Here is a 19,799-nt window from a genome sequence, read left to right on the forward strand (position 1 = left end):
TTAGACATTTCGAATGCGCCACTTTGAAAAACTGTTGTCACCAGTAAAATGGCAGAATGTAAACGCAACACAATAAATCCAGTTCCACGCTATCCGTCATGTGACATGTACCTGACAATGTTTTCAGTCATTCCTGTGTTGCATCTTTAATCATGAAATCTTTCATAAACCCAAAGTAAAAATAAAATTGTGATTGTTTTCCTGGACTGCTGAGGAATAAGAGTGACTCTTCAGTGAAAAGCATAATACAATCTTGTGGAGAGAACGTACAAACAAGCCAAACCAATCACTTCACCTCCTCAGGAGAGGAAATAAATGAGCCTCGTCTCTCTCTTTGATTGGGCTCCATGGTGAGGATGATGCTCCTTTTCCAGGCGGCCCAGATTAGATCTTGAGTCTGAGTGGACTCACAGGCTCATTAGGGAAAGAATGGCACTGATGGAAGGAAGTCATTTCAAATAAGTAGCTTGCGCAGCAGCCTTATTTATTTTTATCTACTTTTATATATTTATTTATTTATTTATTCTAAATTTATCGCATCAGAACATGTAGCAATAAAATGCTTCAAATGTCAGAAATTGACCATTTTCAGGTTGTTTTAAAAAAAATTCTTCTTAATTTTGGTCTGTTTGACTTGTGGTTGGTTGTTTGAATAGGTGTTCTCTTTGACGGTAATGTCACACCTGCCCTAAAACAAACAAACCACGGAGACTTATCCTTTTATTTTTTAAATTATAATAAGATTGGGCTCCTGAAGTGAAGTGCGTTTGGTAAGTAGCTGTAAACAAAATTAACCAGAAAAACTCTTTAAGACACAGGAACAGGTTTATCAGTGTATGAGTGTATCTTTAGCTATTTGGAAAGTTTTTTTTTTTTTTTTTTTGTCAAGATAGAATTTCCACCACAGGTATTTATTAGTACGTGTGTCAGACTGGTGTTCCCAAAGCTAATATGAGAACTGCGTCATATACTAATGTAATCATTATTCCGGGAACTCCATTCAAAAGTGTTACGCGTCCCTTCTGGAAAGCACGAATAATTTCGGCGTTCCCCACTTTATCTACGCCAGTCCGCCCACGCGTCGCACAAAAAAAAAAAACGCACACATGAATGAACATGTATTCTTCTTCTTCTTCCTCCTTGCAGCTCCCCCCTCTCCACACCAAAGAAATGATTTTAGGAAAACCCACCATCCTCCTTCTCTCACCCACGCAACCCTCTCGTCACCCCACACCACCGTTCTCAAGAGATTGCCTTTCTCGGATGTGCAAAAAATAAGAAATAAGATAAAAAAGAGAGAGAGAAAGACTCGCCGGCTTTCCTTGTTGCTCCCATTGGGTGATGTGAAACATTTTAATTCTCACCTTCTCGGTTGAGACTGAAAATCTCTTCGAAAACCCAAATAAAGGAACATGCAACATTGACATTAAAACAAAAAATGACATTTCACACTCATACAAAAATTCTTTCTCACACACACCACCAAAAAACTCACATGCATGTAACACGCATGCACCAAATCATTCTCACCCACAAATAAACATCTGAATTAAAATTAAGAAAAACTTCCACATGTACCTCTATGAAGAATTTTGAAAATCCAGAGTCATACGTGCATTTGGGATGGGTTTTTTTTTTTCATTGTAAGAGAATATGTGTGAAATGTTTATATAGAAAACCTTATCAAAATAGCTTTTGCTGTCATAGAAGATGGTGGAGACAAATTTCAAAAGCCAATTATGCAGCATTGTTCCCTCGCGTCCTAACCACTCTCTTCACCCACCCCCTCCCTCCTTCAAAAAAAAAAAAATCCTACTACCACCTTCCCGTCCTTCTTTATCTCTCTAGGGAACTTCAAAGTTCCGGTCCAATTTATTGCATGTCTACTGTGACGGCTTGACAGCCACACGCCCCCCCACGCGGCCTACCGGTTAATTAAACCCTGGTGAGATACAATGACTTGATGGCACAAACTGTCAACTTGCAGAGAGCTTATTAGCTTCTGCTACCTCGTGTTGCCATAACCCTAAAAGCCTCATTTATTCTCTTTGGTCCAAATGCTTTGTTAAATTCGTCTGCCGTTCTGTCTGTACGTCCGGAAACTGTGGGCGAAGCGATGAGATTTTGCAATGTAAACTCAGCAGAGCAGGCTTCAACATGTGATCAGATTAGAACGTCCTTAGACTGGCATGTGGGCCTTTGCCAGATGTTGTTCTCGTACACTCTGTTCCTGGTTAGATTTTACAACTGTGTTTGTGATCTGGAAGCTGAATTTGTTTAGAGCTACAGCAGCCATCCAGAATTCAGAATCAAATCTTCCGGCCTACGAAGGGACCATCGAATTTGGACACAATTAAACCGGTTAAATGTTTGGAGATGAATCTAAAATGCCGGAAATCATTTTAGACTCATTAGACTTTCTTACGTATGTGTATGGTTAATTAGGCCCCATAACTGTCTTCCCTGTTCATATAGTGCTATCTTAGTGTCGCGCGCACAAGCTAGCAGCTAGCATGCGCGCACAAGCTAGCAGCCAAACAAGGAATTTGACTCCGTGTTTGACATGCACAAACTTGGGCAATAAAGCTGATTCTTGATTCTTCTTCTTTATTTGCTAAGAGTGCAAGCTAGCTGCTAGCTTGTGCGCGCATGCTAAATGATTAAAGCTCATATTATCAGCGCTAACAAGTGTTCTTTGCGAGCAAATCACTGCCCGGTGCCTCTTTCTCTCTTCATCGCAGGGAGGGGGGTCTCAGCAGCGGGTTTACCGATTAGGGAGATCCATAAATATGCAATCAAAGCGAGAAGCTCATTATCACCCTGGCTGGCCGATCCGGTGCCGTCACCTCCAAATTCACACCGTTTGTAAAAACAACGGCACCTCGGCCGACAAAGGGTCGTGGCGTGAAACGGAAATAAAACGGAGAGGTGAAATCTCACAGTTAGCGTGAGTGTGCCTATAAGCTGACTGCAGGAGAATGACTCACCCTGTTGCTATGGTAACCTAAAGACATGCGCTCCTTCTAATGTGCAATTTCAAGTGGCCTGTTCGGCAGGCAGGCAGGCAGGCAGGCATCCGACGGGGGTTGTTGTGATGTAGCGTTTTCGTAAACCAATGTGGAGAGGGGTTATTGAGGGCGGCGTGGGCGTGCGTGCGTAGGTGTCGCGGCACCCAAAATAAATAATGAAATAAAAAGTATCAGCAGAGATAAAGCGCTCGACCAACGAAGGGCATTGTGTATTGAATTGCTGCGAGTGGGTGTTAAGCTCGGATGGCCTCGATAAGTCAAAACCACGCAGGACAAAGTCTGGCCTCTCACCTTCTTCATTATAAGTTTTTATTGCTGCAGGAATTCTTGCGTTCCCTTCTCACACATTCATTTCCATTACCCTGAAGCACAATGACGCATTCCTTTATAAGCTATGTAACCTCCATCTTTTTTTTTTTTCTCACTGTCATTGAAACGCAGCTTGTTATATGTGTTTAAATTAGCATTTCATGCTAGTTGTAAATCTGCAAGCCTAGACTGCAGTTAAAAATACTAAAAATAAAAATGCACAGACTAAATGTGGAGGCTGGACAACATCACTCTCACACGTTGTTGTTTAAGCGTACAGTACGACAGTCGAGCTATTCCGTGGTACAAAAATGAAAGGGAATGTTTTCAGTGCGGCCGAAGCAGGAGACAAGCAGACCAGCGAAGAGACATAGAAATGCCCCGGTGTTTAATTTAATTGGCTCCTGTGTGGACACGCGCTCTCTTCCTGGCTGCTCGTTTGTTACGCTCGGCGCTGCGAAGAAGAAATGTTCCAATAGAGAGGCTAATGCAATAAAACAAAATGGGATGGTAAATAAATACAGTGGTGTCTTATGAGTTTCCGTGACCACGCCTGGAACGCGAAACACTCAATCGAATTGTATGTATCTATTAATCGTATAAATCGGAATGATGTGAATGATTTCTTTGAATTTAATTAACCTGAATAGTTTGGAAATTTAGTTTTTCCATATGACAAAAGCAACAACCGGACCATATTGAATCGAAACCTCATTGAATCAAATCGAATCGAATCGTCTCACTTGAAAAAGTATCGTTCATGAATCATATCAGGGATCCCAAGACTAATCGTAAATCTAATATAAACCCCAAAAAAACACTCATTTAATTGTTGTCCCTTTTTTTTACTTAGTGACCAATAGGAGCAAAGTAAAAAGATGTCGCCCCCCAAAAAAAACACTTTTACACAAACAAGAAACACTCTTCTGTGTCCCCAATTATGTGGAAACAGCTGTAACCCCTTCACATTTGGTTTGTCATTAATAACATTTCAAGTGGGCAGCAGAAGGGTCAGTGACATAACGTTGGTCTCCCACAGCAGTCCCGCAGCTGTCCTACCTTTTGCCAAACACGTCGAGCACAGCATATGGCATGAAAGCAGTGTGAAGACCTTTTGTTTTGCAACAGCTCACACAACGTGTCACCACTTAATGTGTGTGTGCGTGCATCTGCGTAAAGTGCTTTTCAAAATGACGCCGTGTCGTGACGCAGGAGGCGTCGAGTGCTTAGGTAAAATTGAGCATTTTGAAAAATAACAGCTCCGTTCGTGCCCTCGTTGCACATCCAGGTGTCGTGTCGTCATCGCCGTCCTTGGCTTTTGTTTCCTTTTCCATTTATTTGATATTTCTTTTTTTTTTTGCAAGCAGCAACCCACACTTTTCACTCTCCACTTACCGTACCTCGCCACCTCCACCGTGCACTTACGTAAAAGAACTTTAAACGGCAATTGTACCTGTGACTTCAATGCCATTATTTGGCGAGTGACTCATGGGCCAGCTGGGCTTGCAGGCCTCAGAAAAAAATAAAATAAAAATAAAATAAATTTATTATAATATAATATAATAATATATTTCATATAATTAATATAATATAAATAATACAGTATCTCCGCTATATTATGTTAGTGCGATGTACATTTGCGTTCTATTTTGAGTGTCACAGCTGGACTAATTAATACTGCATGAACTTTGGCATGAAGCCTTCTCCTCGTGTTCATAATAATTGACAGCGTGATGCCTAATTAATTCCAAAGATCCATACATTTAAATATTAATCAGGCGACATGCTTATTATAGTTTAGGTCTACCGGTCCCCGTGGCGCCTGGCACTGTGTGAAATTTGTGAATCAAATAGTGCCCCGGCAGTGAGATTGATTTAAACGGGAAGCGAAAAGGAGACTCATTAATCAGACTGTCAATGAATGATTGAAAAAAAAAACGAGGGAACTAAACATGGGAATGAATCATCTACAAGCAGTTTCCATTCATTTCCATGTCAACCTCAGGTGGGGGATCACATGCTGTTTGAGCAATTTGTAGGAAATTCAATTCAGTTGAATACAAAGAAGCGCCCTCAAATAAGAGCTGTATTTTGCCAGCAAAATGATGTTTAAATTGCATGTACAAATAGTCCATTCAGCCTGCATTTAAATTGATTTATGTATCCAGTGGTGTTGTTCATGCAACAAAAGCCTCAGCTACGCCTCAGTTGCCATGGCAACTGCTGCCAGCTGGAGCATCAGCACTTGTGTCATCAAAAGAGGCTTTATGGTGAACACGGCCTTTTTGTTTATTTATTTTCTTATCTGGGCTGGCTGCTAGTAGATTTCAGTGTTGGTGAAGCAGCATGCGGCTCATTGCCCAGTGCTCAGCTTTTTGCGGGATGAAATTTATTAATCAGGTTAACACTTCTTAGGTAGCACATGAGAGTAAAAACACTCCTGCTACATTCATTTAATATTAACAGGATACACAATCAGTGTATTATTAATTAGGTGGTATCGACTTAGCTAGCTAGCTGCTGCTTAGTGCTTACACCTCCAGCCCTTATTTGCTTTTTTATGGATTCGCGCTGACTCATATTTGTGCCCCACTCGAGAAACTGCCGTGTTTGTCATCTGGTGCAAACACAAAGTTTTTTTGTACGACACAGTCGTCGACTTCCATCTTCACACAACTTTGTGCTTCAATCCCTTTTGTCAGATGGATGGGTTATTATTGTATGACTCTTATGTACTCTTGGCCTTTCGTTTGCTTACGTCATTAACTTCATGAGCTCCGGCCGATGTTCCAAATGTTCTCGAATGTTGTAAGGAACATCTGTTTATAGAGCAGCATGCAGATGGAGCCTGACCGGAGGCCAAGTGGCGGCAGCAGTGGTGTGTGTGGGATGGTGGTGGTGGTGGGGGGGCTCCCCTCAGTCACGACTGCCTCGGCATGCCGCTCTCAACGGCAAGTGGGCGGGGAGCCGAGAGAGGTGGGGGTGTTCCAAGATAAAAGTGAAGAGGAAGGAAGGAGGTGGAGGGGCGCAGCTGTAGGAGCAGAGCGTGTTCTGACATTAACCTTGTCCATTAATGAAGCGCCGGGGGGGGACTTTGCATGCACAGGAAGGAAGCGGAGAGGTTGAGGGCGGCGTCAAAGTGGCGGAGGAGGAAGGCCGTCAATCAAAATGAGGCTCAAATTGAGTGGACGCGTGACGCGGCTGCTTTTAACCTCACTGCTCTCTTAACTTTGTTTACACTGTGACGTACGCACTGACGACTTCATTTATTCCCCATCATGTTGTTGACTCAGTTGTACTCCACTTGGAATGTGTTTCATAAATGAGATGACTTGAGGTCAGTGGACAAGAGCTGAGTGGTATTAAGAGCTGCTCCTGAGTGGGATGAACTATTCAAAACACTTCTCAGGATAAACTTTTTCAGATCTAGCTACTTATGTACTGATTAATTTGCACAAATTACTTTCTAAAGTATTGCTAGGAACTCACAATGTGCCATTATTTGTTTGAACTGGCCTGCTGGTTACTCGTGTGGTCCATGGATGCAACTCCCTGCAGCAGTAATGATCTTAGGGTGTTTTTCCAAAGTTAAGTCAGTGTGAACCTTGGCTCCAGCACTTCAGTCTGGAGTTTAAATGTACTTTCATGGGATTTGTCCGAGAACGTAGGTTGCCCATAAGTATAATTCTTTATTTGTCTCTTAGTGCCCTGTGATGAACTGGCAACCATTTTTTATTTGAAAGGCCAAAATTAAAACGTTGAGATAGCGTGGTCACTTTAAACTGGGCGTGTCATACTGTTTTCCAATCAGTCAAATGCAACAAATAGTCAGCAAGCGAGGCTAAATTACTGGTAAGGTAAACAGCCCCCTCTTCTGGTATGGTTGAGTAAACGCAAGAACATCCCCCAAAGGGTAGATGGAGGAAAAATTTTACTAATTGACTGAGGATTTAGCTTCGTAAATTCCATCTAAAACTTCTTATGACTACTCATTATTATTCACATAATAGTAGCAATTATGAATTCAGCTAAAGCTAATATTCTGTGGTCATATTATGAAAGTCGCCTGCTAGCATAGTCACAATGTTAATTTATATATCCAATTAAATGTAGTTGTTTCGACCAAGATTATGTCACAAAATATCATTTAATTATGCTGATATGACCCAGACTATTATTTACGATGCCAACCTCCACCGCTAGATGGCAGTAAGGTTTTCCACCATATCCCCACAAACCTAGCAACCATTCCTCCCACCTGCCCGGTCAGTCAAGCATTCATTTGAGTTGTGTGTCCATTTTCAAATTGGACACAGTGTAGCGTGCGATTCATCACTTTCACTCCGCCCCGTGGATCCCCGCCACATGAAAGGGGGCCCCGATACGTGCGAAAGATAATACATTTGAGGGCGCTCCCCATTCCCCGCCATGCTGTATTCATTTGTATGGCTCAGCAGCTGTGATGCAAACCATATGAGTGAATGGGCAGACACCCAGCGAAAGAAACAGCCCACCCACGGCTCACAGGCTTGCTTTTATTGTCTTTCCCTCCCCTCCCAGGTCAGGCGGCATTCCTTTTTGGGCCTCGGGGATCTCGACTAATGAAGGCAGCCGACATCCTTCACGAGAACTTGGATATTACAACATGTGCTACCTTTAAAAAAAAAAAAATGAAGAAAACGATCAAAAAGGAATTTAAAATATGGTGTCGGGCAGCCCGACTGAAAAGGTGAACGAGTGCAGAAGCAGATGTTCGGATCAAATATGACAACATGAGCAAACATCCTCTTTGAACTCTAACAGTGGATTCAGTTGTGAGAGGAGATGTCATTGCTTACTGAAAAAAATAATTTAGTGGCTCCTTGGTTTCGCAATTGAGCTTTGCCGGATTTGTCTAAAACTAACAAATCCATGCTAGTCATAGCTAAAATGAAAATTCGAATCAAAACCACTTCAAGGCCCACAAATGCAATCAAAAGAAAATCACGACAGTGACCAAACACATCTTTTTGTGTTGCGTGACAACATATTCTTGATTCATTACCCCAAAACCGCATGTGTCAGGACTACGAAACACTAAGAAGCCCCTGTCCTTAAAAGTCCCTCGTATGACGTCAACTTGTGACATTTAAAGGTCTTATTGTCATGATGCAACCATGTCCCGTATACTCGTGAACACCGTAAACAAAACACTAAAAAAAGAAAAAATGGTGAAACTTTTGGAATTACCTGGATTTCTTCATAAATGTGATCTTAGCTTCATCTAAATCACAACAACTGATAAACAGTTAGCATGTAGCTTCAGTGTACTCCGTCTTTCCCATGCTTCCACAAAAGTTGTGGAATCATTGCAACCGCAGCAGTTGGATCAGATAACAGCAAAAGCAGACTGTCAATAAACTGTGGCAAGGCTGGAATGGTTTGAACATTGTAGGCACTTGATTTTAATTACACTTGCCACATGCTGGTTAGAAGAAGTCCCTCGGTTGCAAAGCGTGAGATCACAATCTCTGGTTTCTATCACAGCAACCGCACGAGGATGAAGAAGAAGGCCGTTACAGACGGGTCCAGAAGTATTTAGACACAGACAGAATTTTGTAGTACCCCCCAAGTCAAGTTTAATAATCTCAAAACCATTGTACTACTATATAAAGAAAATAATCATTATTGAATTGGATCTATCTGTAAATAACAAATACATTTCTCCAAACGATCCGATTTAATGCTGCCATTAATAAATCCAAAGCGATCACAATGCACTTGTAATTAGTCTAATACGCCCATTTATGAGGTCATGTAGTAAGTGGCCGGCGTCTGGATCATTTCCCGACTCTGGGAATTGAGTCAGCGTCAAAGTGTCGTGCCTGCCCCGTCTTATTACTGGCTGAGAGCAGCACCCATCCCAGCAGCATAATTCCATCTGGGCTAAATATTTATACAGAGGAGGAGGGTGGAGAGGAGGAGGTGTGTGTGGGGGGGGCATCACTTAGCCACAACACATTCATTCACATAAGGAGAGAGAGGCTTCCACAGCAAGTTAGTGGGAGAAGGTTAGCGCCGGAGGAACATCACTTCTCGTCCCTGTCGTGACTTTTTTTCCCCCTTTTTGGAAGTACGGCACAAGATGGAGAGCTACGTGGTGTTTGTTGTTGTTATGACTTTGGGTCAGATTGGGACTGCTAGTGGTAAGTGAATTTTGGCTTAGTGTCCATAAAAAATAACATTACTTATTAAAAAGAACAGATGGAAGAAGCTAATTGATATGCAGGGATTTCCAAACTCGGGGACCCCGAATGTGTCACACGGGGATTTTTGTTTGCAGCTCACCGATCAGACATTGATCAATGGGATTCATAATTTGTGATTTTTGCAGCTGGGATGTGCTGGCTTCAGCAAAGCCAGCGATGCGACATGGTGCTGATGAGAGGGGTCACGAGAGAGGAGTGCTGCGCGGGGGGCCGGTTGGACACGGCGTGGTCCAACACCAGCCTGCCCATGAATGAGGTCAGCCTGTTGGGCTTCCTGGGCATCGTTTCCTGTAAACCCTGCAAAGGTAAAAAAGAAAGCAGCTTGTGGAACTTTTTAGGGTTCATCTAGGTCCACTTGAACCTTTGACTTATGCGGTGATGACACTCGAAGAAAGCAATTAGAACCGGGGGAAGGGTAGAACTTGTTACTTCAAAGTACTGATAAAAATGTTCCTCCCACGTGTTTCCAGGGCACATGTTTGATTTAAGGTCATTCATCCTTCAAATTGGAAAGGGAGTATGAACACTCATGGACGAGGAACCTTAATGAACACGACCTTGGAATTCTGTCGCACTTTTTTAGTAATTGATTTTAGGGTTGTGAGTGAGCTATGAGTCTTTCCCAACTGCATTTAGTCCGGCTTTTGCAGGACTTTCTAAAACCTGAAGTGACCCCTGATCGACAAGTTCTCTTCAAAGGTCCTGGGAACAGATTAGCCTCTTTGGTTTTTCTCCGCTCCGCGTAAGATTACGCTTCCAACCGAGAAACCGGTAACATAGCTCATCTGCTTCGTCTCACGGGACTTGAAACTTTCCGCGAAAGTCATTTGAACTGCTCGGATTGCCGCTCCGCCCTGCCCCCGCCTCTGCGGGAGCTTTGCGTGCAGCCGCTTCACATTGGACATGTTATGAAAACACGCCAGGCCCGCATTCCATCAGGCGCGACGCCCCCGTGCATGCGTACCACTTAGCAAAAGTGTAAATATCAGGCGAGGTTAAAACCTGCGCCATAGTCTGGTTTGTGAAACTAAAGTGACTCTGTGAGTTTGCAAACGCCCCCTTTTTTTCGCAGAGACATGTGAAGATGTGAAGTGCGGCGTGGGGAAAGTGTGCAAGATGAAAATGGGAAGGCCGCAGTGCGTTTGCGCTCCAGATTGCTCCCACATCGGACGCAGGCACGCCGTTTGCGGCAGCGACGGGAGGTCTTACAAGGATGAGTGCGTCCTGCTCTTGGCCCGCTGCATGGGACACCCTGACCTGGAGGTCATGTACCAGGGAGAGTGCAAAAGTAAGCGTTGGCCGTTTTTTCGGCTGTCTATTTTGCATTTCAACATTGTTGTTTTGATAGAGTCGTGCTCCAACGTGGTGTGTCCGGGGACGCACACCTGCGTGACGGACCAGACCGACAGCGCCCATTGCGTCATGTGCCGATCCACGCCCTGCCCCAAACCGCTGCTTTCCGAGCAGCCCATCTGCGGCAACGACAACATTACGTACCCCAGCGCTTGCCACCTGCGCCGTGCCACCTGCTTCCTGGGCCGCTCCATAGGAGTCCGCCATTACGGCCACTGCAACAGTACGGTCACCTTAAAATATTTTGACTTCTCAAATTGCTTCACATCGTCATACTTGGCTTTGTCTTTTCTCAGCAGGTCCTCCAAGGAAAGCGCACGTGTTCGATGGCAGCGAGGAAAACGCAGTCTAGACGTCGATAAGCGATGACCTCTGTTGTGTTTGTGACAATCATTCCTCAGTTTTGTAGACGATCGATTTGGTATGGAAGCAGTGGAGGAGGTACCAGGGGAATGCCAGGGGTGCATAAATTTCCCCCCAAATTATGATCACTTAGTGGTTTGGAATCCTTGTCCATCTTCAAATTTTGCAGAATATGTTTTTAGAAATTAACAAGAATCATGCACCATGTCACAAACAAACACATTTTTGCAAATTGTTGGCTCACTTCCACACTTTTGCATTGTCCACAATGGACAATGGAAGTTTTGCCGTATCTGATCAGGGGGAAAAAAAGTGCCATTTAAAATCCCCTTAAAAATATGCTCATTGTGGTCACACCAAAATTTGGACCTAGGGTGCTCCTTTTTGGATGCAAAACTTTAAAGGTGTGCGGATTAAAAAAAAAAAAAAAATCAATTGCAATAACCCACGCTTCGCCACCATAAAAAACACATGACAATAAGTTTGGGGCAGATGAACACATCAAGAGAGACAGAACTCAGCGGGAGACGTGTTCATATTGTAAATAGTCCCGCAACTATTTATTGGAGAAGGTATCAATCACTATTTATGAATTTATCCTAATAACAAAGACATGTATCCTTGGGAAAGCTGAAGCAAAAGTGTATTTATTGTGCTTTGTTTTTATTCTTACGACCGCATTTTTTTTACGGCTCGCTTTTATGACAAACACAGCTTGTTTGTTTTTCCTCATTAAGTTGATGGTATAAAATCTGGGCCGCTGGGCGGGGAGCTAAGACTGAGTTTATAGCTTTGGCAATTTCAAAGCTGCACTCTGATAAAGTTGTTTGTGTGTGTTTTTTTTTAGTAAAGCAGTAAAGCATTTCATGTTTACACCAACATTTTTGGAAAGTCGCTTTGAGCATTTTTTTCAACCTATTTTTTTTACCTATTTTACAAGTAACATTGTTTTCAATGGTGAGTTGCACTACCTGAATTGTCTTACTTAACAGGACAAAAAGTGTATTAAAATACTCAATAAATTCAAAAATGGCTTTCCATAAAATAAAACAAAATCCAGCATAAAAACATTCCTAACATTGAACCGTTTTTCTCTTTACCTCCTCTGAGGAACGCTTGCCTTTGTTTTTGTTTTATTTTGTAAATACAAGTAGGACACACTCTGCTCTTGTTTTTTTGGTTTTTTTTGGCTTGATCGGAATTTCCCAAAAGAATGTAGCGGAGAAGATTGACTTAGTCTCGGAATGGACCACAGTAGCCAACACTTGATGTCACGCCATCAGAGGTGAGTCAGGTTTGTGTTTTGTTGACGACCTCGATAAACTCCCCGAGTCTGTGGTGAAAATTTGAGCTGAGCACACGGACTTGCTGGAGAGGGAGGCCTAATTTAATGAGCTAGACCCAAGGCAAAAAAAACAAAAAAACAACTTGTTTTGATCTCATCTTGTTACTTAGGCATCCAGATGTGGCCGTCATTTGACCTTCTATGAATGGTAAACACAAACAAGTTGTGATGTAGGATAGGCTAACAACCGCACAGTGATTGGAACAAAAAGGAATCTCACAGATGCTGAAAATAAACACATTCTGCTATGAGCCGTACGATTGTTTGGTATTGAGTCTTAATCTTTAAGTTTCAAGAAAGTCACAAGTTAATGTGGCAACAATCATATTGTGACTTCCAGCAGTGGCGGAGCTAGAGGGGGGGCCATGGGGGCCCCAATCCCCTGAAATATGCTCAGTGTCAGACCAGAAAATTGATATATTTTCCAGGAATTTCTTTGCACATTTCCATCCATCCCCCAAAGAGAATACAAAATGATTCTTTGTTAGCGTTTTCTTAAGAATTTTTAGGGTTTTTAATAATAAATAACAGTTGTTACGGACCAATTGAGATATCCTTGACCCTTGTGTGTGATGACTGCTGCCCTGCACCTGTCTAAATAAGCATATCATTTACCGAAGTTGCATCTCAACCACATTCACCCTTGTGACTTTCGTTTCAGGGGCCGCTCCTCATGCCGTGACACGTCAATGACATCCACATGGGATCCTCGGCACGTCTGCAAATTTCCCCCTCTCATTTCCAGTAAGTCAGACAGACAACGTCAAGATTACAAATGAGAGTTGAAAGTGGGCCCTGCGGACCACCCACTCGTCGGAGAAAGCACCACCGCAACGCCTCCATCCCACAGCTGAAACTAATACAAATCAGAGCTCCGCCGTCGCAACGTATCTTCAAGCACACGCCGTTCCTAAGCTCGTAAATTTTCCCACGTATTAATCCATATTTTCAAACGTCAGCCCATTTGTCACATGCATGTGAGGTTTTGTGGCTACATGGAATTCATTTCACTCTTGTTGTGGATAATCTTAATTTCCCCGAAAGTGTTTTATACAACAACATTATCGTATACAGTAAAACCTCTATGATGAGCCTTTAACCTTTTTAAGCGGCATCGTAAAATGAACGATTATAACGATTGTTATAAAATTTATATAATTTAAATCTACCCACACAAGTCCAAGAACTTCCCACAGTCAAATGGAACAACAAGGGTGTGAAAAGATCCCACGGTATTTTCGGACTTGTTTTGTGTGGCTTGCATGACCGGCGGCTGACCCGCAGTCACTCCCCGGCCACATTTGGATGGCGACGCACCGGGGCACAAAGAGACAATAGATGACCTCAGACGGGCAGACATAGCAAACCTCCGTGCTATCAGACCTTCTCTAATCTGGACCCATGGGACAGACAGGTTTCTTCTGCTCCCACATCAACCCCGCAGACACAACAGCAGACGTGCTAGACACGACATCCATGACCTCGCCCCGGAGAAAACGTCCACTCTTAATCTAAGCTCATCTCCACCATGTTTTGTTTTCATTCTCACAACAATGAAGTTTACACTTGATCCAAATACAGGACTTGACATTTTCAGTTCTGTTTGCTTTAAAAACATGGAGAGGAAAAACAATGCAATTACAGTATACTCAGAGAACAAACCTCTAACTTTTAATTGAGGAGCCCTTCTTTGTATGTGATTAATTCCGAAAGAATTCCATCCTAAAAATGTTACAAGTAGTTTCCAGGTCCATGTATACAAACATCAGGCCAGTCTGTCGGAGGGATGGGATTGGCTGATGGATTACTCGTACGAGAACTCCTACTTGCTTCGAGCCAGACAAGAGAGACACTACACTTGTGTTTTTACAGCAGTAAATCTGCACTTACGGTTAACCCATTAAGAGAACATGATACAGTCTAAAAATAAAAATGAACAGCAATTACTTTTCCATCCAATTGCTCTCCATTTGATACTATTTTGGTCTAAATGTGTTTAACCTAAATGTCTTTCCTGGACATAATCGTTATTTTATTTTTCACAATACATCTTATAAAACGGTTCTGAAATAACAACAATGTTCCAGACAAACCATGTTGATAATATAAATTGGCTGAAGTTATGACACTCCCCCTCAGGCTAATTCATTTGACAGGTGAAAGAGACTATAAAAGTATGTTTTTTTCCCCCACTCAAGTAATTAAGTACCTTACAAAGTGCAATTTTGTTGGATTATTTAAAAGTGTGAGTGCAGTACACTGCAAGCAACTAGGTTCACAAGGCCGCCACCTTGTGGCAACATTGTGTCTATGCTACTAACCCCCAACTGTCAACGCTGAGATTTATTTTGGTTACATAAAATTAAAAAATGAATCTGAGTCAATTTTAGTAGAATTTGTACATGAATAAATACATAAATATATTTTTTTTGTATTAACTATTTTCACTAGTCCCGATTCCTACACTCACGGTAAAGCTCCCTAGTCTTTAGTCAATATAATTTTAAAAATACAATAATTTGTGTATATATTGAGTCCTATTTGGAAGATGGAGTGACACTATATGCGCTTTTGGCTAATTTATGCGGGGAAAAATAAAAAACATTGTCCTCGGTGTTGCTCCATACGTGCTCCAACGTCTCCACCTCAGAGGCTAAAAGATGGCCGAAGCACATCCATGGCCTAGCCGGTTCTTCTGTCACAGATGTACCGCGGAGATCAGCCCTCGTCTTCCCGTAAGTACTCCCGACGGTACGTTAAGGTACAAAAACGTCCAAGTGTATTCAAAGTATATTTTTTATTATGTGACGTTTTTAAAGGGACATTTCGTCATCGGGGCCGAGCGTTAGCATGCTAACAGCTACGAGGTCCCATTTTAACCGTACTGCTAAAAGCAAGGGTAGCCAGCTTGCTGTCTTTAAAGCTCGTTTTACATATAAAACTCGTTATATTTTAAAATGTAAATCTGTGACACTTGTAAGATAATTAGCCACGTTCCTTTCATTCATCAAAGGTCGCTGTCAATTTAATATAGACGTCTTAAATTGACTCAAATATTTATTATGGTACTTTACTGTTGTGTGACTACTTGAACGTCAATGTCGTCATATTAACACGTTACGTCACTCATTTACAGAAACAATACCGTAATTTCCAAAACAAAAACGTTGCGTTCTCTTCTCATCCTGCCATTCATTAAGGTGCACAATGCTCTCGAATGATCGTCTCTCATCCACATTCTTCTGCTCCAATGGTCCTATACGTTGAATACGAAGTGTGTCAGAAAAGTCCCAGGACTATTCTTCGTTCAGTATATAAGAGGCAGGACAACCCATTGCTGCTTCATTTGCCCTCATTAGGGACATTCAACAAATGATATTTGTCTGTCTCTAAGGAGTACACCTGCCCAAGATGTGAGTCGGGGTTCATCGAGGAGCTGCTGGAAGAAAGAAGGTACGCATATTTATTTTTTTTTTACCACCATGCAAATTAAATTTGTGTCCATTTTAAATCTTCCACCATTCATCATGTGTAATGAAATAACAATCATGTCTGTGCATTAACGTTGCATGGAAACATTGAAATTGGATGCTAATGGGTGTGTTGTGACATTAATAGGAATCCGAGCAAAGAAGCGTGTGATTAAAAAATATATATATAACAACACATAACTCGTTAACTATCTGTCTCCCGTCTAGTGCTGACAATGGCTCCATGTCTACCATCTCCAGCGGGCCAGGAATCCAGCAACCAATCGAGGTTCCTAACTCATTCTTTACTCATTTCACATTCTCTGTTCAAGGAGACATATTTGCAAAATGTATTTTTTCTTTCAAATTGTCAATAAAAATGTCTCCTTTGACTGCCAATGTGACTAACCTCTCAAGGATGTTGACTTGAGTGCTTGATGATGAATGATGTGAGATTAATTAACAAATCAACATTCAACAAAACTGCCTTTGAGCTGTTTTTCACACTTATGCATAAAGTCAAAGCCTGATTGTTATGTGTTGCGCCAAGAAATGACATAATAAATTTTACATCGACTTCTCCTCCTCCAGAACGTAGAGCCGCACATGTTTACATTCCCATCGGGCTACAGCCAATTCTCGCTGAGCGTCTTCGACGATGCCTTCGACTTCGGAGCCGGACTCGGAGCGGAGGACAACCGCGACGCCGAGAGCCGGCGAGAAAGGGAGAACGCGTCACGGCAACGCTACGGCGCCCGGCAGCCGAGGAATCGTCACGGATCCAGACGGCAGCCTGGCAGGCACGAGGGCGTTCCGACTTTAGAGGGGTGAGTGTCGTGCAGGGCACCAAACATTTGACACCATGCTTGTTTTGACATTTTCATTTCTGATGCTTCTCTTCTCCTAGAATCATTCAGCAGCTAGTGAATGGAATTATTGCACCCACTGCAATGCCAAATATTGGCGTTGGACCCTGGTGAGTGTTTACCACACACTCGTGGTGATGAGCAGGAAATGATCAATTTGTTTTTAGATTGATTTGAGATGGCAGATGAGACCATACGTCCATTTCTTGTCTCTTGTGTTTTCCCAGGGGTGTTCTTCATTCGAATCCTATGGATTACGCGTGGGGTGCTAACGGGTTAGATGCTATCATAACGCAGGTATTTTTTTATCGTTCTCTCTTTAATTACAGTTTCCTGTACGGTGTGAGTCTATACAATTTGTGTTTTTGTCCTCATTTTTCAGTTATTAAACCAGTTTGAGAACACGGGGCCTCCGCCTGCCGATAGAGATAAAATCAAAAATCTGCCTTCAGTCCTAGTTACAGAGGAACACGTTGGTAAGTTGGATGTCAGCTGTCCGTATCCAATTTAAATAGTTTTTATTGCAAAATCGTGATGTACTTACCTCATTTGGTCCTCTTTTCAACAAATGTGTCCATTCATTTGATTTGATAAAAAAATGTGTTGAATTTTAAAGGGGAAAAAAAAGTGAAATTAATATTGATGTTAAAATCAGCTTGGTCAGCAGAAAGGGCCCCATAGAACCGCTTAATTGTGGTTTCAAGTTGTTTTTGGTCATACGTGGCTCGTCTTCCAGCTTCAGGATTGGAATGTCCAGTGTGCAAAGAAGATTACAGCGTGGGAGAAAACGTGAGGCAGTTGCCGTGCAATCACATGTTCCACAACGACTGCATTGTGCCCTGGCTTGAGCAGGTAGGCGAACATCGTGTAAACGTTCTGTCGCTAATCAGATTTGAATTTTAGGGTGTCACAAGAACTAACTGTCGTTTTTAACATTCTTTCTCTGCCGCTGTGTCCAGCACGACACGTGCCCGGTGTGCAGGAAAAGCTTGAGCGGCCAGAACACAGCGACCAACCCTCCAGAACTATCAGGGATGAACTTTACCTCCTCCTCTTCCTCAACGTCGTCATCGTCTTCCTCCACCCCTCACTCTTCCAGTTCCACCAGTAATGAGAACTCCAATGATAACTCTTAGAGAATCATTTCTCATCCGTCTCTATTTTTTATTCTTTTTTTTGAGCCGGCTGGAGCTCCCCTACTGCTGCTGCCTTGCTGTCTCCCTGACAAACAGGGGGGGAGAAAAAAACGAGTGCAATTTCATTAAGCGCGCTCGGTTTGTTGGCGGTAAGTAAAACGTGAGGTCTGGTCACTCCTGTTTATTAAATCCATCAGGGATTCAAACAAAAGGTGGGTGGAAGCTCCCTGGAGTAAAGCCTCAGTCAGGGACAATGTGAGGAAACGCGCAAAAGACTTCAAAAGACACCTCATGGTAGAACTTTTGGGAATGTGCTGTGTTCGCCAGTGTGCAAAGCAAAGTGAATTCTACATTAATTCAGTTTTTTTAAAAGTAGAATTCATATTTAAGGACTTTACCATGCGCCTAATTTTTTAAATTTGCAATAACTCTCCTATCCAAGCTCCACTTTCTGTTTGACCATTCGACACGTACGATGACGTGAAAACTTGCTTTCCACGTAAACGGTCATTTTTATACTTTACCCGCAAAGCCTAAAAAATGTCCTCCATGTAGTAGAAACATTTCAAGCGCAGCGCAGTTTAACCTGAGTGGAAGGTGAGTTATTATTTTCTAAGGTTGCCAGTTGATTTGCAGTACGATCTGTATGAAAATAAAGAGGTCTGGGTGATGACGCTCGAGACAAAAAATACTCGTCAAGTTTTTGCGGCACTGCAACGAAATTAACTCACAGAACACAGCAGTGCTTTTTTTGTATTAATGAATCAACATTTGCCTGCTCGAGCAATTAAACATTTCATAATTTAGTCACAGACGATCTCTAATTCGATCCCTAACTCCAACAATCTCACAAGGAAGCAGTTTCAATGCAAAATCAGATTTTAGAGATTGATTTGTACTTTTCAAATTCTTGGGCTCTTGATAGATTCTTGCCCGCATCAATGAAGTCATCAATTCTGCTTCCTTTTTAATTGTATGACCATCGAGGCCCTACTTCCTCCATTTTGTATCATGCCTCTTGGCTTCAAAGGGCTTCAAATCAGGACGGATTGTTCTAGTGGAAGCGGCTTTGGTTTTATGAGGAGAAAAGAAAATAGCTTGCCTTTATGATGTGAAACTATTCAAACGCAAACAATGCAATTTTGTTTGCAATGATTGATTTGACCTTTCAACCGTCAAGCAACTTCATAATGTATCACGTCACAGGCAGTTTTATAAGATTAGTTTATGTTAAATTTTGGGGGATTTTTAAATAGGTTATACTGAAATTTAGAGGTGTTGATATAGATAAAATGTATTTTTAAAGAATAAAGATCTATGCCTACCATGCAATCACGAAAGCAAATAAAACCCAAGAGCCACCGTTACAGTAAATATCCTCAAAACATTCTCCAAAATATCACAGGCTGGGCACATAGGAAGAAAGTGCTTTCTTATCTCTCTCACACTTCCAAATCATGCATATTAAAATTAATTGAATAGATGTCGGTGGGAGTTATGGTTTTAATTGTTGTCTAGTTACTGAAATATAATAACCTATGATGTACAATTTTACCCACCCACGGATATAGTTTTATTCTATAGTATTAATAGATTGACATTCTTAAACATTTTATAACTGAGATTTCATCACTAAAAGCAAAAATCATGAAAAGTGACTATTTGACCACGCCTTTTACA

The 19,799-nt window shown here is 42.0% G+C and overlaps 2 protein-coding genes across 4 annotated transcripts; both read left to right on the plus strand.

The window, feature by feature from the left end:
- The first annotated feature begins 629 nt into the window (after positions 1–629).
- fstl3 (follistatin-like 3 (secreted glycoprotein)) lies at positions 630–12,372 on the plus strand. 3 transcript variants are annotated; one of them, XM_088394803.1, is made up of 5 exons: positions 630–770; positions 9,712–9,891; positions 10,659–10,874; positions 10,935–11,162; positions 11,236–12,372. In XM_088394803.1, the coding sequence occupies exons 2-5, from the start codon at positions 9,717–9,719 to the stop codon at positions 11,289–11,291; spliced, it is 675 nt and encodes a 224-aa protein (XP_088250929.1). In that variant the 5' UTR covers positions 630–770; positions 9,712–9,716; the 3' UTR covers positions 11,292–12,372. The 3 variants fall into 3 exon arrangements, with proteins under 3 accessions (XP_088250929.1, XP_088250927.1, XP_088250928.1); XM_088394801.1 differs by lacking the exon at positions 630–770 and adding an exon at positions 9,335–9,523; XM_088394802.1 differs by lacking the exon at positions 630–770 and adding an exon at positions 9,336–9,523 and having other exon boundaries at positions 11,239–12,372.
- A 2,787-nt stretch (positions 12,373–15,159) lies between these two features.
- LOC148388555 (E3 ubiquitin-protein ligase RNF126-like) lies at positions 15,160–19,739 on the plus strand. The gene is made up of 9 exons (XM_088394458.1): positions 15,160–15,382; positions 16,042–16,100; positions 16,346–16,406; positions 16,709–16,944; positions 17,025–17,093; positions 17,211–17,280; positions 17,366–17,459; positions 17,720–17,835; positions 17,943–19,739. Exons 1-9 carry the CDS (start codon positions 15,308–15,310, stop codon positions 18,117–18,119), a joined length of 957 nt encoding a protein of 318 aa, XP_088250584.1. The 5' UTR covers positions 15,160–15,307; the 3' UTR covers positions 18,120–19,739.
- Positions 19,740–19,799: the final 60 nt, after the last annotated feature.

The sequence above is a fragment of the Syngnathus floridae genome, chromosome 13, assembly GCF_059516105.1.
Source record: "Syngnathus floridae isolate MCC-2025c chromosome 13, RoL_Sflo_1.0, whole genome shotgun sequence".
Classification (NCBI taxonomy): domain Eukaryota; kingdom Metazoa; phylum Chordata; class Actinopteri; order Syngnathiformes; family Syngnathidae; genus Syngnathus; species Syngnathus floridae.

Bases quoted from the DNA above. Each gene is read 5' to 3' on its own strand.
- fstl3 (XM_088394801.1), top strand. From the start codon at position 9,463: ATGGAGAGCTACGTGGTGTTTGTTGTTGTTATGACTTTGGGTCAGATT. The intron at 9,892-10,658 runs GTAAAAAAGAAA...TTTTTTTCGCAG, and splicing joins TTCCTGTAAACCCTGCAAAG to AGACATGTGAAGATGTGAAG. The intron at 10,875-10,934 runs GTAAGCGTTGGC...TTGTTTTGATAG, and splicing joins GTACCAGGGAGAGTGCAAAA to AGTCGTGCTCCAACGTGGTG.
- LOC148388555 (XM_088394458.1), top strand. From the start codon at position 15,308: ATGGCCGAAGCACATCCATGGCCTAGCCGGTTCTTCTGTCACAGATGT. The intron at 15,383-16,041 runs GTAAGTACTCCC...TCTGTCTCTAAG, and splicing joins AGATCAGCCCTCGTCTTCCC to GAGTACACCTGCCCAAGATG. The intron at 16,407-16,708 runs GTTCCTAACTCA...CTCCTCCTCCAG, and splicing joins GAATCCAGCAACCAATCGAG to AACGTAGAGCCGCACATGTT.